General features: G+C 38.3%; 1 protein-coding gene and 1 pseudogene across 4 annotated transcripts in view; one reads left to right on the forward strand and one right to left on the reverse strand.

Annotated features, from left to right (window-relative positions):
- Nucleotides 1-20,775, reverse strand: part of PRDM10 (PR/SET domain 10) — an 83,137-nt gene that overhangs the window by 9,468 nt on the left and 52,894 nt on the right. For 3 of the 4 annotated variants that reach the window (XM_023521041.1, XM_011376204.2, XM_011376205.2), the window contains 11 exons: nt 19,600-19,717; nt 16,884-17,013; nt 16,113-16,355; nt 10,676-11,023; nt 9,176-9,331; nt 6,747-6,926; nt 5,307-5,417; nt 4,195-4,395; nt 3,410-3,553; nt 2,547-2,717; nt 1,155-1,295 (listed from right to left, as the gene is read on the reverse strand). In XM_023521041.1, coding sequence (XP_023376809.1) covers nt 1,155-1,295; nt 2,547-2,717; nt 3,410-3,553; nt 4,195-4,395; nt 5,307-5,417; nt 6,747-6,926; nt 9,176-9,331; nt 10,676-11,023; nt 16,113-16,355; nt 16,884-17,013; nt 19,600-19,717 — 1,943 coding nt within the window. The remainder of the gene's footprint in view (nt 1-1,154; nt 1,296-2,546; nt 2,718-3,409; nt 3,554-4,194; nt 4,396-5,306; nt 5,418-6,746; nt 6,927-9,175; nt 9,332-10,675; nt 11,024-16,112; nt 16,356-16,883; nt 17,014-19,599; nt 19,718-20,775) is intronic. The other variant, XM_011376206.2, reaches the window with a different exon arrangement.
- Nucleotides 6,214-6,332, forward strand: LOC111729916 (annotated as a pseudogene).

Raw genomic sequence — 20,775 nt, forward strand, 5'->3', positions numbered from 1 at the left:
GAAGGTGGTCCCTGTGCCACCACATTCCAACAAGGAACTCTGAGGAGTCCTTCCTGGCCCTCCAGCCTCAGGTTTCTTTGAGAAACTTAAAAGTGTGATGCTAGTAAGGGTGAGAAACTTGGGCCCCTTGTGGATAGAGGCTGCCTGTCTTGGATTGAGAGAAGCAATGAGAACCCTCACAGCCTCTGAACTTCACACTAGAAGGAGGGGAGGGCGATCAGGTAGCAAGCAGCATAGCCTCCCTCCACCTCCCAATAAATAGGAAAGCAGAGAACATGTATGTGTGTCCTATGGATTTCCACAGCCATTGGAAGGGCACAGAGCCAAAAGAGAGGGAAAGCCTTCCTCCCAGCTTCTTCCTGCCACAGCCTGGCAGCTGCCAGTGCCATCCATGGTGTTTGGCAAAAAATGCAAATAATTTTGAATTGCACTATCCATGTTCTTTAGTATCAATTGTTACTTTACATATATTTTTCAATTATATTATAAAAGTATTTATGTCAAGTAGGAAGACAGAACATATTTTACCTAACGGTTTGTTAGCTTGATTCAAAACTTTTAAGTACTCAAACCTATAGTATGCAGGCCTTCAACTGTACTATTGTCCTGGAACCTGCAAATATCAGGGGTGGCCCTACATGCTTCCTTTATGGTACAGATACCGGCACTTCACATCCTATTTACTTGTACACATGTGTTATCCCCTACTAGACTCTAAGCTCCTTGAGGACAAGACCTAGAAAAGTTTCATGCAAAGGATAAGGATTTAATAAATATTTTGGGGTAGATGTAGCCATGCTATCTCAATAATAAACTCGACCATGCAAAAACATTGATACTCTTCAAAGTTACTGTTCCAGAATTACAGAAACAACTCAGCAATTGCATTCTATCATCCGGCCATTTAGAATAGGAAGCAAAGACCATGGTGTCTCTAGGCTATCACATCACAGGGCTCCATTTGGACCGGAGAAGCTAATCACTTAATGCAAGTGTGCCTATAATTCCTATATAAAAATTAAGGTCCAAAATAACAATATCATTTCAATAGTCAAGGGGACTAGGTATGAAAATAATGTCTCTTCACTCTTATTAACTCTTCAAGGTCCCTGAGGCCATATTAACCTCTGTTAATTGTCCGTGGAGACATGTACCTGGGAGGACGATGGAGCTGAGGCAGTGGGCTCAGTGACTTGGATGTGCTGCACCTGGATGGCATGTTGGGTGTAGGTCTGAGGATCGTGGAGCTGACCCACGTCCACAGTGGACTGCTGAGACTGGTGAGGGGAGGTGGCCTGGAGGGAGGAGAAAAACAAGCACATACCGATTGAGGTTAAGAGAAATCTTTCCTGAAAAAAAGTTCAACTAAAAAAAATCCCAACAGAAATATAAAAATAGATAGAAATTTAGATTCAGTGTTTCAGTCTTTTAGAGAAAAAGATAGTCTTAAAATTTATGCTTATAAAACATAAGCCACTAATGTTCTTAAACTCTGGAAGACAAGGAGATAGAAGAAATATAGCTCCTAATAATAAGCTGAATGAGAAACTCTCAGGAATCTTTTCCTCTTAAATTTCAATTAACTTTAACGACCTACCTTTTATCAGTAAAAAAGAAGATAAAAGAAGAGAACGAGCTTTTATCTCGTCACTATTAAACCACTAGAACAGTGGCTCCTAACCTTTTATGTACCACAGACATTTTTGAAAATCTGACTGAAATATAGACCCTTTTTCCAGAACAATGCATATAGATCATATTTTACAGGCTACTCGAGGGATTCATAGATTCTTTCAAAGCCTAAAATTAAAACCCTCCCATAAAAACAAACAAACAAACAAACAAAAACAAGATAAAGAATTTCAGTGACAGCAGCAACTTCCAATTTCCTACTCTGATATTAGTTTTACATTTTCAGAGACTAAATCATTTCAAAGCAACAAGTTTGTTCATTTGTGCCTGGAAGATATTTCCTCAGCAGAATTAAATAAAACAATAGTTCTAGGAGGATTCCTTCTTTCAGCTCCCTAATCAGTAAGACTGAGCTACTAATTATGAGGTAGAAGGAACATAGTTATACATCTATACTGATAAGGTGCTGATTGATAGTCAAAGGTTGGATCAAAATTATTTTTTACAAACACCCACTGATATAAGCATTCGATGCCCAGGTAGAAACTTATCAAACTGGCTCCTCACCAGGTAGTCAACCTGAGTGCCAAGGACAGGGATTCAGAAGAGGCTCAGAAACAGCTCACACTAGTACTATCCTATAGCAGCACAGGATGATGGTATATGCTGGAGCCTAAAATCTTTGGACTACTCGAGACCGACATCTCTTACACTGCTAAGTCTAGAGTCCTTGACAGCCTGCGGAGGGGAAGATTTACAAATGCCTTAGATTCATCATTTACATGCAGCAGCACATTACATAGAGTCCTGCTCCAGCTCTGAGAATTGGGTGTTTTTGTTGACCTCAGTTGCCATACTGGCTAGTGATGATATGGCATTCATGAAGATAAAGAGAAATAAATGCAATATGGTACCGGGGCCACTTGCACCACTTGAAGCTGTATGTGCTGAGGTTGCTGAAGACCAGATGTAGACTGTGACACAGGGATATACTGAATTCTCTGGTAGTCCCCTTGTGGCGTTCGGTAATCTGTTGTTAAGGTCTGGGACAGTTCTGTCATGGCTTGGGTTAGCAGGTCTGTTGTCTAGAAAAATCACACAAAACAACACATTAGTTGGTAACACCACTGCTTATAGATATTTCGGTGCTCTTAAGTCCTACAAAAATTTAGTTTGTCTCACTGGTGGATCATGGAACTTACAAATTTTAGCCCTGAGCTCAGACAGAAAAAAATCCAAAGTTAAAAAGATGTTGAAAAATTATCTATATCTATCTGTCTGCATCAGATTCAATGGAGTTACCCTAGAGGTTCTGACAAGCTTACAGCAAATGAGCAGCACCAGACATATCTCGCTACCACCCTCCCTTTTTCGTTTTTTTATTATTAATGCCTACAGCATCTGATCTTCCTAGGTGGTCTCCCGTCCACGTACTAAACAGGCCCGACCCTGTTTAGCTTCCAAGATCAGACACTGGGCTTGTTCAGGGTGGCATGGCCGTAGACCATGGACCATGGCTCCACTGGTTCGTCCATGGCACGAACCCAGGACCTTCTCTGTGTAAAGCAGATGTGCTCACCGCTACACTATGGAACCACGTCTTCATTACCCCTTTCAAAGAGAACTTTGGAAAGCATGGACTGAGAGACCCAATCATAAGCATAATGCCTTATGTGGAATACTGAAGGAAAATGGGCTACTTCTGCAACCATGGCTTTGGCATTGAGAGCTGTGAAGGCCACTGGAGATGAGATGTTCTTACCAGTCACATACTTACCACCACAGTCTCTCCAGTAGCACTATCTGTAGTTAAAACAGCTGGAGTGGCACTGATCACAGCTGTTGTCAGTGGTGTGTGTAAGGTGTTAGGGAGCTGGGCATACTCTGGATGCTTCTTCCGAATGTGTTGTACCATCTTGGTCTGAAAAATTACAGCAAAACCCAAGAATAATTACTGGAATTAGTTATTTTCAGCCATTCTCAAATGTAAACCTTCCAAAGTTTCCTAAAGTCTTTTATGTTACCCATTAAAAAAAAATTAGAGCAAGGGTGTCTTTGTGCCTGCCCTTCTTAAAGCACCAAAATGCTATGAAAGGGGAAAAAAGAAGAGGCTGAAAAGATTAAAGAATCATGTGACATCACACCATCAGGCGAGGTCAGAATACCCCACAGCATCCCCTAGTCCCACCAATACCTGCAGCAATCACAAGCCCTCCAGCAGAAATGACCCCCTTTTTAAGAACTATCACTTAAGTTCCTATGTAGTACTTCTGGCAGCCTGAGCTCATAAACTGTGAGCATGGGATATGCACATATGAGACACTCAGCAGACCAAGGAAAAAGAAATCCAGTCAAGTGCTCAGGCTATCAGATGGCGCTAATTCTGGGGAAAGTCTACCATGTTCTCTTCCCAGTATGTGCTGATAGTCCTTAGGCATCTGAAATAGGAAAACACCCATCAAATCAAAAGAAGCCAGGGCATCTGAAGAGAAGCCATGTTCTCTCAAGAGATTCCTCAAATCATGGCCTTGATTCAGATTTAGTCAGAAGCCTTCTACATACCTTGCTGCTGTACTGTTTGGAGCAGTGGGGGCAGCAGACAGGAGGAGTAGCTATTGTGCCTGTGAGCTGGGTGTGGGTACTCAGCATGGGGTCTGGTTCTCCAGGGCCGGCAGGTCGAAGTTTCCGAATGCTTGGTGGGAGCTCGGCCCCAGGATGGTTCTTCAGAATGTGGGCTTTCCGCTTGCTGGCACTTTTATAAACCTACAAATTCAAATGCTTTGCCATGAAAGCAGTATACAATTCTACTTTCCCACTTAAAGCAAATCACCTCACAATTTCCTTACAAGGAAATGAGAAAAAGTATTCGTGTAGCCCAAAATAAAATGTATTAACATATATATTGAAGGTAATAAGGATATAACATAACTTAGAATAAAATAAGAACATCACCTAGATATGCCAGGCAACTTCCTTGAATTTATATATCTAAGATAGTAACAGTAAAAGTAGCCTTTACCTTAAAGTTTAAGAGGTGGATATACAATCATACAAAGAGAACTGTTTCTAAGGCCAGCTCATCCTTTAGCCTTTCTGGGAAAGCCTTCGTATGGTGTATTCAGTTGACTACTATATGCCAAAGAATCTTCCACAATGGCGAGTCTAATAGCAACTAGTGCCTATAGTGGTGAATCAATGCTTAAAAATGTTTCTTAAAGGAAACAATGAAACAATAAACATGCATTCTCTTTGTCTTTTTTGTAAATGTACAAAAATAAAGAATAGAATAGTACACAAAACTTTTTCACATCCTAGTCAATCTTCTAGAAAAATCTACCATATATTTTATGAGGATAATACACACTCTCATTTTATATCTTAGACATGTTAAATGAATTCATATACTAAGCGCCTCATAATAGGACTCTTCTTTTGTAACAAAAATCACAGAAGGAACAAGCAAAACAAAGTCAACTAATTCTGAAGAAAAGAAAATGGCTTAAAATGAGGCTGCCATTCTAGCCCTTTCTTGGCTAAATGGAAAACTACTAAGAAACAAGGAACCACCTGTTAAGAGTAACTGCAAGATCCTAGTATATATTCTTACGTGTGGACAAATTTATTCTAAGCAGGACTCCCACAGAGGCATCCTACTGTGGATAGTTTCCTTTTACCTTATCACAATACTGACAAAAGTAATCACGGTTGGGTTTTATGATGGGTAGAGTTAACTCTGGCACCTCTTCTATCTTCATGTCTGGGTGCCTCTTGGATAAGTGATTTACCTAAAAGGAAAAAAAAGAAAACAAGAAAAAGAGAACCCATTACAAACAGAAGCTAAACAAATGTCTTTGATATTGACTGCTAGAGGCTAAAATTCTCTGAAGCAGTGGCCCAAAACAATAAGGCATTGGCCAGAACCAGCATTACTAGGCCCATCTGACACCAAAGCTTTAACAGTCACTGTTAACAGGACTTAATAGTAATTCAGCAAATTACTGAAGGTGAATGGGCCACTGCGGATTCCATTAATAGACAAAAGAACTGCTGTTAGAAAAAGGAAAATTACAGTGGTATGAATTTCTTTGGTGAATTGTCTTGATGCAAACCTGTCTTTCTTTAGTTTAGTGTCCTAGCCCTAGAGAAGACATTGAACAAGATAAAAATTAAGGTTCTGAATTTTAGTTCCTGGCAGAAATATATAGTAAGTCCTCACTTAACATCATCGTTAGGTTCTATGACTTTAAGCAAAAGAACATATACGACAAAACCAATTTACCATAGGCTAATTGATAAAACAAGAGTTAAGTTCCTGCATATCTCATCAACGTTATAATGAAATCACCTTGAACAAAAAGATTTGAGAATCTGCTGTATTCTGCAAAAACTGTAATAGGTCAAAAGGAATTAGAGCAGTAAACTGGCTACACTGATGTTTCAGCTAATCTGGTTCACATACCCTGCTGTGATGGAAAGCTCCCTTCTATTGCTGTTTCACATATGAAAAAGAGAAGCATTCAAGGGAACAACTGGGGAGAAGGCAAAGACCTCACAAGAAACTATATTCAAGAACACAAACAAGTCTATGGCCATGCTGCCCTGAACAAGCCCGATCCCATCTGATATCGGAAGCTAAGCAGGGTCGGGCCTGGTTAGTACTTGGATGGAAGACCACCTAGGAAGACCAGGTACTGTAGGCATAAAAAAATTTAAAAAATAAGGGATTGTAAGCTGACAAGGTCCTTGCAATCTGTGAGGTCGACCAAGGGTTGCCTCACCTAAAAAAAAAAAGAACACAAATGAGAAGAAGGAAGTAAAATACAGTAAGAGCAGAGACTGAGAAAGGCAAAGCAAAACAAAACTAGTAATGAAAAATGATAGAAAAAGACCTCTTCCAAGAGGTCACCAGAAAGGAACTGTGGCAAAAGAGGGCGAAAGGAGACTGGAAAGGAGAGAATTCCAAATTGGGAATTGTTTGCCTGTTTTTTTCCCCTAGCCACTGACAAAGCCTATTGACAGATTTGTACAGAATATAGTACAAAAGCCATCGCCACAAACAGAAATGGATGGGTTTGGGAGACAGCGGGTGGAACCCAGAGCTATTTGGCACTGACCAGCATGCCTCGTCTCCGGAAGCCCATCATACACAGGCGGCACTTGAACGTGAAGCTGTCGTAGTCAGTGGACGTAATACGAGGCTTGAACGTCTTGGAGCGGCTGATGCGGTCAGCTTTCTTGGCCTCCCTCTCAGGATTATGCATCCTTTGCATATGTTCTCGTAGTTTGTCTTTTCTCTATTGAGAGAATTTTTGAAAAGGCAGGGGGGTGAGGAGTGGGGGTATAAATTTTGTAATTCAAAGGATTTAAAAAAAGAATACAAGTTAGCAGTGACCACAACCTACCAAAATACATTTGAGTTGCTAAAGTGCTAGAACATAAAAAGACATGGCAAAAGAGAGTAGGAATGACTCTGTTCACTAGCAAATAAATGCATTCCACTAAGCCTTGGTTGTGAATGACCATTCAATTTGAAAGATACTGATATATGAGAAGAAACCCTTTGTATTTATGTAGAAGAGATCGAATGGTACCTGGAGTAAGTATGGTATTAAGAACTACGAGAGAAATTGATAGTGAATGATAGGAAATACTGGATTTGTAAAATCCTATGTATACTTAATCCCCACACATTTTAATAAACATGATATTCTTCTAAATCTCAAGTGAATTTAAGTAGGAATATCTCATTTTATGGATTTGAGAGTTCAAGTAAACAATTACACTGTCTGCTATGGATGGAGCGCAGTCTAGATCCAGTTTGATAATCTAATCTAGGGACATATGTTGATATGAGTCCATAGAGAGAGAATTAGGAAGAGTCTATCCTGAATGAAAACAAATTCAAAAAAATGCCAGCTCCCTTATCCAATGAGACTCTGCCCTCACTGGACATATGATTAAACTGTTACTGGTCTTGTAATGATTTTGAATCTTTCTACCAGACCAGTTCTTCTCATCTTCGATACAGACTACAAGACGGAAATGAAGTAGCAGCCATGATACTATACGTGTCATAGGCACTCCTGCTCATCCCTAGTCTCTCCCCTTCAGCCATCAGCTTTTTTCCCAACTGTCAGCCCCACTGTCCAAGTCCATGTCCACCACCACATACAGCAACACAATTGTCCACAGACAGCACCAGCTCTCCTTCATGGGCTTTCCCTGCATTTGGAGATACCTGGGTTCCCGGATGCCCAGGTAAGCTCCCATTTGTCCACCCAGGTCAGGGCTTCAGAAGGGTGCATTAGTGACCTTTCTCTGATGCTTCAACTTCTCCTTTCACACTCTTATTTCTCCATCTTTTCCTATAATTAAGTTCCTCCTGTAAGAAACTCCTTTATTCCATAGTACTCACAGTGGGTTGGCTTCTCTGATTAAACCCTGTCTAATCTACTGGGTGAAAGTAAAATAGAAGCACAAAAGTTGTGTGTTTTGTTTTGTTTTTTTTTATGTGCCTCGGTGCTAAAGTGATTCTCTGGCACAAAACAGATCATCAAAAAATGTTGAATAGATTAGATAGGTGGCCAACCAGTTAGCATCACAAGACTGGGTTCCTTTTAGATTTTTTTTTTTTTAATTAAGAAACAGAAAAACCTAAACCGGTTAATACTTTTTATATTAGAATTCTCATGGTGTTTTAAATTACGCTACTGTATATTTAAAGACATCGGTATTACATTCTATAACACACATACCACAAAATGTAAGCTTAGAAAATTATTTCTACTTCTCCTATAATGTCTCCACAGTCTATGCAAATACATTCTTGTAAAATTATTGTTCTGCTCCTGAATCCATTTCTGATTCTTTTCCATTTTCTATGACAGCATGACCTACAATCATATTCAATAGTGTCTCTCAATGACATCTTTACAGAGTCCTCTGATTTCCCAATGAAGCATTTTTTATTATTTTTACACTTACTTGTTTAACTCTTATCTCTGAGTCTCCCATGAGTTTTTCCTTTGCTTCTTCTAAATTCCAAGCAGCTTATTGATACTCACTATTTTTTATTTTAATCCTTGAAATCGTTAACTTACCCCAAAGTAATCTAAGCCCTCTCAACACTCTACAGCTTTCCCACCTCCATTAGATGACAGTTCCGCTGCATTCAGGGCTCAATTATCAGGCTCTTATATTTAATAAGTGGTCAATAAGAATCTCTTGAATTGATAGGTAAATGTATTGTTCTCTTAGGAATTCCTCAATGGCAGTTTAGTTCTATTTATCATACATTTGGATTCTTTTCAGAGATGGATTATTACTCTAGGGATTAGAATTAATTCTTTTGGGAAATTAAGGTGAGTTTTTTTGTCCTTAATTTTAACATGTAACTAACTCAAACATGAGGTATAAAATGCATCTCCAGTCCAGTTTTCTGTAAGCGGGTGATAAACTGATGAAACAAACAAGCATTGCTCCTTAGCTTGACATGACCTCAGTGGCCATGAGAGCAACCTAAAGCTGTTCACTGCTTACACACCTTAAATTGCTTCCCACACGTAGAACACAGGAAATCTTTGCGGTCTGAATGTCGGAGCATGTGGAGTCGCAGTTTGTCGGGACGACAAAAGGCTTTGTCACACTCTGTACACTGGTAGATCTTTTCTGAGTGGAAGCTTCGCACGTGTTTTTTCACCTGGCAGTGAAGATAGAAAAAGTCAGGGGAGGAGGGCGGCAAAGAAAATGACAAAATGCAGTTTATCAACACTAGAGGGAGCCAAAGGCATTGCCATGGACTTTTCATCAGCTCAGTAGTATAATCCAATCAGCTGTGACTGATAGTTGGACTTACCACACGCTATCCCTGACACAAAGAACCAAAATGAGCAGCCAGAGAGCTTACAAATCTCAACCTCCCATATGACTTGAAGAGGAAGATAGAGTGCTTGCTTAGTCAAAAGGCCTGCTTACAGTGAACTCACTTTTAAGACAAAAAATAATTCTTTCTCACTTTTTTCTGCCTCTAATATGTACAGAAACAATTTAATTCCCTTTAGTAACTGGTCTTTTTATATCTTTCTATATAATCAGATTCTGAAGAATTAAAGATACAAATTGAATGATATAAAAAAACATTACCCATTTATGAGAACATACAACAAAGGCATTATTTCTCCTTAACTGGACTTATTCCCTGTAATTTTAGATAATTTAAATAAAGGAATATGGCCTCTGAATTCTAGCCATAAATATCCAATAAATAAGAGCTATGAATGGGGACTAAGCAGTGAGTCATATCACATTATTCCTATAAGACATTTTGCTTCATTATTTTTAGAGTTTCTTTTGCTATTAGATTCTGCCTGAAGGCAACTTTTCTAACTGTGTTAAGTGAGAAAATTACCAAGACTTCCGACACTAATCCCAACCATGATTAAATCCTAGACTCCTCTTGCTTTGGGAATTAAAAAAATAAATAAATATTTTTACTAGTTATTTAGATTTAATTATTCACTGACTAGATATAACAATATAATTGCTCGAAGTCCAAGAGAAATCATAAATATTCTGGAATTTATCCTCGCCCATTTTGCTCCAGAATACAGCACAGGAAAGGAGATCAGTGCTTGATACAAAAGTACATTATAAACCAATTTTCCTTCTAAAATGCATGACCTTAGTAAAGCAAGATAGGATACCACAATGGTAGGAAGACAAGACCCCAAGGCCAGGAAGTAGGTGCATGTCTTCTTAATCCTTTGCAGCACCCATTTTTTAAAAATTATAACCATATCTGGGTGTTTATTACTTGTAATACAAAACTTAAATGTTTACATGCCAATGTCTGATTGGGACTATTAAGGGTTATAATAATCTTTTGTTTATCAAAAGTAGTTTGAAGAAATACCGTTCTCAACTGTAAAGCTGTTACAAAGAAGAGATGAAACTGCAGGTGATAGGCAGTCTCAATTTTCTAAAAATCAAGGTTTCTTTTACCAAAAGAAGGAAGTATACAGGAATTTCAGTAACAGACACTCACCTGAATAAAATCTGGGAACCGTTTCTTACAAGTTGGGCAGGTGAAGTAGCCATCATTGATATGAATGGCCACGTGATCTTTCAACAAATCAAGGCGGTCAAAGGATTCTGGGCAGAAAATGCAAGAGTAAGTCTTCTGGTCTGAATGGAGCTTCATGTGGCTCTCCAAGGATGCACTGCTGATGAAGCCCTTGTTACAGAGATCACAGGTCAAGGGGCAATTCCCCTCCCGCCCATGGAAGCGCAAGTGTTGGTCCAGTTTGTCCTTTTCACGGAAGGCCTTTCCACACTGCAAACATTTAAAAGGCCGGAACGACTTCCGAATAAACAGATGCTGAAGAGCTGCATTCTGAAAGACACACAAATATGATTATTTAGTGAGGAAATTAAATGTGCAAGCGGCTCGCACGTTTACAGAGAAGGTAGATGGTCTCTGCAATCAGACTTTCCATAGAAATTAAGCTCTAGGAAACACAGTTAAAAGAGGACGTTTCTGGTGAAGAAATTTAAAATGAAGCCATCTCAAAGAAATTCATCTTGAAAAGACAAATGTTTTCTGTGTTTCGTTTGATGTCTGTTTTCTTATGAAAGGACTTAAGTCACATTCAAAAAAGTACTCCCAATAGAGGACTTGTTTAATAAAACAAATCCCAGAGTGAAGTAGAATAAAAACTGAAGATTTGGAAAAAATGACTTGGGTTAAGTCACACATGCATGAATGAGGTTGGAGTAAGTCAGCTAAATGTTACTTGTTGAAGTTCTTGAGGAAAAGAATTTGAAGCTTGATTAAAATGTTTAGCAAAAAAATAAGGCAACAAAAAGAACTAAACTGTCATGCTTGCCAGGGGCTAGGGGAAGGAGGCAATGGATACGGGGTTTCTTTTGAGGGTGATGAAGTGTTCTGGAATTAGATAGTACAATGGTTGCACAACTGTGGGAATATTCTAAAAACCACAATACAAGAATGAATTTTATGGTATGTGAATTATATCTCAACTTAAGAAAAAGAATTGAAAGAGAAACAAAGGATACAGATTGATATGAACATGTTTGTTCATGAGATAAGATATATGAGCGCACTTCATAAAGGGCATATGTGCATTTAATCACTTCCTACTGAGAAAATGCAGAGGATAAGTTCTCAGTGTAGCTTGTTAGTTCCATTGGTTACAATGCCATGCTAACCAAGTTAAGTTTATCACTTTGTTCTCTGTCTAGACCAATTTTGCCCCTTTTTTTTCAGTCACAGATTGCATTTCTAATGCTGATTAGCCATCTTGTAAATCCTTGCAATTGTTATAGGGAATCCAAGTGAGAGAATCCAGATATTCAGTGTAAATTCATCACTAGTGCTGGAAAAACAACTCATGCTCTAAGAGCAGATCAACAGAATGATCTTTCACACAAAGACTACAGAATAAATATTTTAGTTACGCTGTAATGAAGATCCATTCATAAGTTCCTCAAAATACCAGGGAGGAAAAAAAAATCTCTCAAAAAAATATATCTGTGAATGGTTATGCTTATGTAACTGTAAAGGAATAGTAATTGAAGGATTAGTGGAACTCTTAATGCATTACTTGTACAATAAAAAAAGTACAATGAACAATGCTTTAACCCTTCATTTCAAATTACAAGCAGCAACTTCTAAACTAAATTTGCTAAGAAATAGCCATTTAGATGAAAAGCAAAATAATTGTTTTTGATTTAGTGAAAATTCTGAACATAGCTACTATGTCACAGAAACGTTTCTCCGGACTTCTCTAACAGGGCGAAGAGAGATGTATTTTACCTATTCCTGTATCTTGAGCAGATACTTAGCAGTTCTCTTGTGTTCCCAAGTTGACTGGGGCTGCTTCAGGGCTGCATCAGATTTTATTCTCCTTTGTATATAGATCCCTTAAAAATAGTTTAGTTCGTAGGACGTGTTCAAAAAAAGTTTGAGAATTAATTCATGTATTTCATATGAAAATGCTGAAGAACTATTTCAAGATCTTTTCTATAGCATCTGCAGGGATCTGTAAGAATACACCTTTTTCAAATCATCCACAGAGCTTTCTTTTACTTCATAATATTGCTTAGCAATTACCTAATCTTTTTAGTCTATCTGGACAGATTTTTTTTTTTACATAAAAACTCTTAGTATTTTGCCTACTCCCAAAACTTTATGGAAATATTGCAAATAAAAGAATGCTATCCTGAGGTTCAGGGAGTCAAGATTTAGAGAGCTTTTGGTGTGTAAGAATCATTTCCTTCATCCAAGTTCAGTAGTTTCCAAGGGCAAACACAATGTACAACTGATCTTGGTCCCACTGGGGATTCCACTTCTTGGGCACCGAATCTAGAACTCAGTTTTGCCTTGGTCCATTACACTAATAAGTCTTCTGTCATTTCTGATTACTATGAGTGTCCTCAGACACTTGATTTAAACTGAGCAGCCACCTGGCTCCACTTTCTCGGTTCTGTCAACAAACCTTGTTCTTATCGTCTTTTTTCCATGGGGCCCTGAACATTGTCTAAGTACTCAAGAACTAGATTGTATTTCTTTGATCTAATGATCCTAATGTAATCCTCATATTATAAAGTAGTGAGTGCCAAACCCACTCCCACTCTACAACCCACTTGCAGGCCATTTCTGCTCTGTGGTAGGTTCTATAGGTCAGAGCTACAACTGGCATACATTTCCAATGTGGAGGCAGCACAAATGAATCCATTATGGATCTTCTGGTCCCTGAGTTACAGCCAGGTAACCACACCACACTGTATGGTACATAAGCTACTCTATGGGTGCCAAAAATGGTATAGTTGCTAAAATCTGTGATGAGGGATTTAACTTACAATGAAATAAAGTCTAAGACAACAGATTCTTTACAGACAAAGACCATAAAATGTTTCTAAAGTTTGATGTTAATAGCTAAAGGAACCTAAATTATGGATCAATTTTTATATTATTTTGATCCTGACACAAAAAGGAAATCAGTCGTGTTCATTTTTCTTTTTAAAAAGTAAAAAACAACTTTTCTCTGGCCTATTTTCTGCCCAGCTTTCAAAGCGATTAGTGAGCTAGCCCTGCCCAGCACATCTCTCTTACCACTGTCCTTCACCTAGCACCTCATCCTAGGATCAAACTGTGTACCTTTCCATTACCATACCAAGCACATTCCTGTGTCTTGGCCTTGATCCTATGGCTGCCCTCTTCTGAAACCACTGACTTTCTCGCTACTTCTCTGTCAAAGATTAGTTTAAGTCTCACTTCATCTATGAATTATTCTCTGACTCCTTCATTTTTATTGGCCTTTCACTCTTCCAAGTTCCTATAGCAATTACAGCCTATGCTTTAAAATTTAGCGCTTAACTATAAACCACTCAATATTAGTATTGTCTCCCCAATTAGACTGTAAGCTCCTAGAGGACAGGAATCAAGTGAAAATTCTATTTTGTACCTAGCACAGTGATGAATATAGAGTCAGAATTCAATACCACTCTACAAGTCATTCAAACTGTTTTAGAGCTGGAAGGGACCTTGGAGATCACTTAGTCCTACCCTTCATTTTGTGCATGAGAAATCTGCAGCCCACGATTACTCATTGATCTATCTAAAAATAAATTATCATTATTCATTAACCAATTTGCATTTACTGTAGCAACCAAACTGTAGCTTCCAGCAGGATTTAGTGAGTACGGGTTGCAAAGAACAGCAGGTAAGGCAAACACTTAAATAACACTCTGATATGTGAAACACAGGAAACAAACCTACCTGCAGCTCCAACTGAGCAGGCAGCGTTAGAGGAGAGAAAAATAGTTACATTACCAATTGGATTGGAAGACTTCTCTTCAGTTGGTCATTACCAACCTGGATAGAAAAGATGAAAAAATATATAGCCCTACTTTTTAGAATGTGTGAGAGGATAAAAAAAAAAAATAGTTCAACTAAGACTGACCTCCTTTTCAAAAGCCACATGCACATGGCTTTTCCTTTGACACAAGGAACCTTGTACCGAAACCAATAACCCAACTCATTCAAGAATACAGCTACAATTATAGCTAGACTATGCTTATACATCCACAACTTCATTCCACATGTGGGCTTTAGTTTTTTTCCCTCAAAAAAAAAAAAAATCTAGTAAGCATTTCTCTGGACTTAGAGAAAAATCAGAATGGCCAAAGCAGAAAAGATAGTAATTGGGCAAGATAGTGAAATGCAGATTGGAAAATAATGTAGAATGATGGATGGGAAGTTATTAGTTCAAAGCTTTTTGCCTTTCTGGTCTATATTCATATACTTTTACATAATCTTTTGAAATAATATACATGGAGCCAAAAGTGTTTCCATTATAAGACCCTCAAAAAGGTTATTTAGCCTCAGAGAGCTTAGAGCCAGTCAATGCTATCATATAACTGTAATGTTTAAATGTATTTTTACATGAAGGAGTGGACTAGACTATTTTTCAAGGTCCCTTCTAGCTTATCAGCAAATAAGAAGACAAAATTATGTACATATATATATATATCAGCTGCACATATCCAAATAAGATCAAAAGAAACATAAGCTAAAATAATCATCTATCTAGAAATTGTAAAGTCTAAAAAGTTATATAAAAAATTTCTTCCATCCACACATAAAGTACTAATAAAAGTCTTTATACACCCTGCTCCCACAAACAGGGACTTTAAGTAACTGTCTTCTGAATATAATTTGTCAGCACAGGCACTTATCCCACAAAACCATATTGTTCTCCACATGCATCCCCTGCGGCTCCTAACTCAGACTCAAATGCCATCTGTGAAACAAGAATAAAACACATCTGCCCTAGAAACCATGGAGGTCCTGCAGCCACATGGCCTGAAGTCAAAACTCAGGTCACACAAGTGAGAAACTGACCTACTCCCAGACCTAAAGCTTAACTTTGAGCTGTCCCCAGGAGTGTGGGTTGTACTTGCCATGTCAACTTGGACACAGGTCCGTTTGCATTAATGAGTAATGATACTTGCCAGTCTCTCTTGGAAAGCGCAGATAACCAATCAGTTACCCAAAATTAACTTAAGAACTATGATTATGCACAGATTAGACTGGCTTAAATGTAAATAGTCATTATAATTAAATATACTTATTTCTCCATTTCCAACCTGTAAATTTATGGCTCCAGAGAGCTATCCTACTTTAACTATACCAGTCCAGGAACTGCCAATACCCAAGCTTCTGTGTCCTTACTAAATGGATCAACTCTAGGACCAGCCATTCCAGCCTGCCACAGGATACAAAGACATTGAGAAATAGTTAATACTTTCTTCCAAAATAAAGAGATTGAGTGTGCAATGAGCTAGATGTAAGATTTTGAAGTAGACAGTGAATAGGTTGGAAAACATAGCACCTAACAATCTGGCTGACTGGAGAAAGGTTAGCACCTAGTGAGGGAGGAGCTCTGCTTCCCACTTACTCGGATGCGTTTGGCCCTGCGCATGTCATCGGCCGTCAGAGTGCTCGGGGTCGGCAGGACGCTCTCCTCAAGCTGGGGCTGCAGGTGTAGGCTGTGAGCTTCCGGCTCATGCTCCAGAGAAGATGGGGTTTCCTGTGGCAGCTGAGGGATTGGGAGAGTATTCTGTTCGGGTTGATCCAGCCCATTCAGAGTAGCTGGTTCAGCCTCGTCAAACTGCTCCTTGGGGGAAAAATGTAGCAAGTCCTGAAATTGCAATAATCAGGAGTTATTTCCCTACTTATATAGAGATTAACACTAGAAGGATTGCCAGCTAAGGTTTAGAATTGCTGCTTATTTTTTAAATGACTAGAGTCACAATGCTCAGAAAAAATATTCTCCTTCTGGGAAAGCTGATTAGATAACTATCCACAGACTGTAAAAACTATGAGATATTCCAGATCACTTTAGGATAAAAACACTGTGACAGGACTCTACTGGAACATTATAATTTTAATTATCTAAACTAATTAAACAAAGTCCCCCAATAATATCTCCAGACAATTTCAAATCTTTAGGGCAGCAAAGTTAGGTTTTGACTGTAAGTAATATTTGAAAATACATTTTTTTTTTTTTTGCCTTTCTCTAAATATACTTTAATTAACAAGCAGGAAAGCACTGACATGACATGACTATCAACCTCCGAAGGGTATTTGTATTTAAATCCAATAATAGTTCTGTTAAGCCCTCTAAGTGAGCATCTAAGATTTAGCTCTTTCCCATCCATCCCAGTACCTGTGTCCCATCATCACACTTTTCTCCATTTTCACTGGTAATTTCCAAGCGGATAAATTTTGGAGGACGCCCTGGCCGTCGACCTGGGCCAAATCGCCTCTTGCCTCTTCCTCTTCCTCTGCCTCTTGTTCTGGGGACAAGAGATTAGGTTATAAACAGTCATAGTTACATAATACTCCATAACAAATAGTTCCTTAAATGATCCTGCTTAGCCCCAAATCTTGATTTCCTCTCACTTTATTACTTTTCCTGATTGTTTTTTTCTAATGGAAACAATTGTTTGGCTAATACACACTTTCTAAATTTCTCATCTGTACTGTCTATAGCTCAAAGAGATGCCTCAGGAAAAAAAGCTATAAAAATTCAAAATACTGACACCATTTTGCTATTGAAAAAATCTGAAAGCATGAACACATCTCTGAAGTGATGTGAGAAGCACAAACAGGACAGAACACTTAAAGTGTGTTCCTAGAGACAAGATTACATTCTTTCCTCCTCTCCCCTTTCCTTAACTCAGAGTCCTTCCAAGAAATGAGGCTTTCTAAGATTCAAAAGAACTTTACATTTTTACTATAAGCTTCTGGAAGGTCAGAACAAATTTCTAATTCAACGGTTCCATAATATGCCTAGTAAACACCAAATAAATTTTATCCCCTTTAATAGATTTCTAACATACAGAAATTCTTTAATAAAAGGGATTCAGAAAGTGTCATTAAAACCTCTTTTAGAAGATGTATGTGAGATGTGTATAAATTAATCAAATCATGCTTTAGACTTCCATTATTCTATTAACAATGTAACAAAAATTATATATTTTTCCAGGAAGTTTTAAGATTCTTTAGTATGGAAAATTCTGAACCTAGGCAAATGTAGAGACTACCATAATGAGCCCAACATAACCATTGTCTAATTTCAATATTGCCAACTCATGGCCACTTCACCACATACATACCCATTAGATTATTTTGAAATTAAATCCCAGACATCATTTCATCTATAAATATTTCAGTATGTATCTCTAAAATATAAAAACTCTTTTGTATGTGTAATATATATATGTATATGTATGTGTGTGTACACACACACACACACACACACACACACACACACACACAAATCCCCAATACCATTATCACACCTAAAAAATACTGATAGTTGTTCATATTATTCATATTATTAAATCTAGTCAAAGTTCAAATTTTCCTAATTATCTTATATTTCTTTCAACAGTCAGCTAATGAAGATTTTTGTCTACTACGTGTCACGCACTATACAGGCACTAATGATAGCAAGTTACGTACAAGAGTTTTCACTCTCAGAAGTCTAGCAGAGGCAGCAGGCATATAAACCAAAATCACAATATAAAAAGTGCTAGAATAAAGCCATGAACAGAGTTTTAGGGATACCCAGGAGGGAGTGATTTAACTCTCATGTGTCCTCCAACCACCTCAGACATTTACTCCCATGGTCATATCCTAGATCTGTCATTTTCAGTAAGTGCAGAACCCCCATTATCTCAATTCCATGTGTCACCCACTCTGACATTGTCTCCTAACTTTCTAGCTCACTCCCTCTAACTCTTGGACTCAACAATCCTTCTACCTCACTACCAACTTTAATCCAATCCTCTGTCAGTCACCTACTTGCAGTCTTATGTCCTCTTGATATTTTTCTCTCCCTTTTTCCACACATAAACTCCAAAGTCATTCATTGTAGTTACTCCCTTGTATATGCTCTTGATTTCCATCCCCACTGCTGCTTCATTTCTCTTGCTATGAGGAATGCACTTGGCAAAACCACAAAACTGTGCAACCCAACTCCATGCCCGCTCTGCACTGGCTCTTGCAGTGAAGAAGCTGGAAAATGACACATAGCAATGCTAGAGGTCTCACTTTAATTCATGACCACGAACCTCAAGTGAGCTCTTAATGTTGCAGTCAATCATACTGTACTTCCCTAGAACATTTACATTCCCATTTTCCTAAATGCCACTTCACACCATCTCCTCTCTTTTCAAAGCCTATAAAAGTTGGCAACCCATTGGTACTACCCTATTCCAAACTACTCTCATTCTTCATCAAAACTGTTGAAATAGCTTCTAACTGGACTACCTATCTTCACTCTTGCGCCAATATAATCTAAAGTGATGTTTTTATTTTTATTTAAGGTGATGTTTTAAAATATAATTGACATCACGATACTCCCTGATCAAAACCCTCTAAAGACTTCTTATCACACTTAGAATAAAATCCAAATTTCTTACTGTTATCCATAAGGCCTAACCTGATCTGGCTCCTACCTAACCCATCCTATATGATTCTTCCTTGTCTATCTTTTTTATATAGTAGAATTAAACATATGATTTATTTTGATGAAAGAATCCTGTTAGTGAAAAAAGTCTTAAAATCAGAGATGCAGATTATTTCAAAGATGTATTCTATCTCGAAAATTCATATTTCAGAATCTCTGTTAAGGAGAGATTTAACTAAGGTGAAAGGATCTCCTATTGCTGGGTATTGGTTATGCTGGAAGAAAAATAAATAGTTAATGAGGACTGGGATGGGGGTGAGAGGAAGAAATGACAGATAAAAACCTTCCTTCAGCAGCCTACTGGTTACTTGTCTACATACACAAACACTCATTAGTTTGCAGAAAATACGGAAATGACTCTGGACCTTTAAATATTAAGTTTGTGAAATCTTCCCCATAATCATACCTGCTAAACACATCCAGTTTCTCATCATGAGAATTGAGATGCTGTTGCAACTGCTCTGAGCTTATAAATCGGCGATTGCATTCATAGCAGGGCCAATTCTTCTCTTGCTCTCGAAGAACTGTAGTCACAGGAGAGAAATCATAAAGGCTGATGATTAATAGTTTTGTATTAATAGTACTGGTTTAATAAAACTCAAATGCCCAGTATTCTCACTATTCCCATTTCACTGAAGCCCAGACTCCATAAACATATATTGTCTGCTATTTGCATTACTGTTCTAAAATCAAAGGCTACAGTTGGACATAGAGTAGTTTTTAGTATCTTATTTTCTGATATATTCATGTAAAACATCAAAAGAAAAACACTGTCATGTTACCCTCTCTCACCCACCAATACACACACACACACGTACACACACAACCTCACCACACTGGAAAAAAAGAAAGTGCTACAATGGAAATCTATATTCAGATGACCTAGTGATTCAGATGCAAGCTTCATAATCTGAGGGTATATTCCATCACAAATAACTTGAAAATCAATGCCCAATATAATCACTTTGGCAAAATGTTCAGAAGTATTTATTAAAGCTGATTATATGCATACCCTATGATCCAGCAATTCCACCCCTAGATGTTCACTCAACAGAAATACACATATATGTTCACTGAAAGACATGTATAAGAGTGTTCACAATTGGCAATCTTCAACCCTGATTACAGGAGTAAAGCTTTGAGCAAGGTGATATCAGACATGGAGGGGAACAGGAGCTGGAGAGTAAGCCTATGTAATGGTACCTCAGTAAAAATTCTGGATACCGAAGCTCAGGTGAGCTTCCCTGGTTGGTAATCATACATCAATGTGCCAGGGAGGTGACATGACTCAAGGACATGGAAGCTTCACATTTGGGACACTCCTCTGCCCCCACCAAACCTCATACTGTGTCTCTTCATTTCACTGGTTCTGGTGTGTAAGCATAAGTAGAGAACTTTTCTGAGTTCTGTGAGTCATTCTAGTGAATTATCAAACTTAAGGGGATAGTGGGAACTCCCTAAATTGTAGTTAGTTGGTCCGAAGTGCAGATGACATGGGAAGCCCAGGGCTTGCAGCTGGTGTCTGAGGTGAAGAGAGTCTTGTGGAAGACTCTGCCCTTCACCTGCAAAATGTGACCTAACT

Source organism: Pteropus vampyrus, unplaced genomic scaffold (genome assembly GCF_000151845.1).
Source record: "Pteropus vampyrus isolate Shadow unplaced genomic scaffold, Pvam_2.0 Scaffold288, whole genome shotgun sequence".
NCBI classification, from domain to species: Eukaryota; Metazoa; Chordata; class Mammalia; order Chiroptera; family Pteropodidae; genus Pteropus; species Pteropus vampyrus.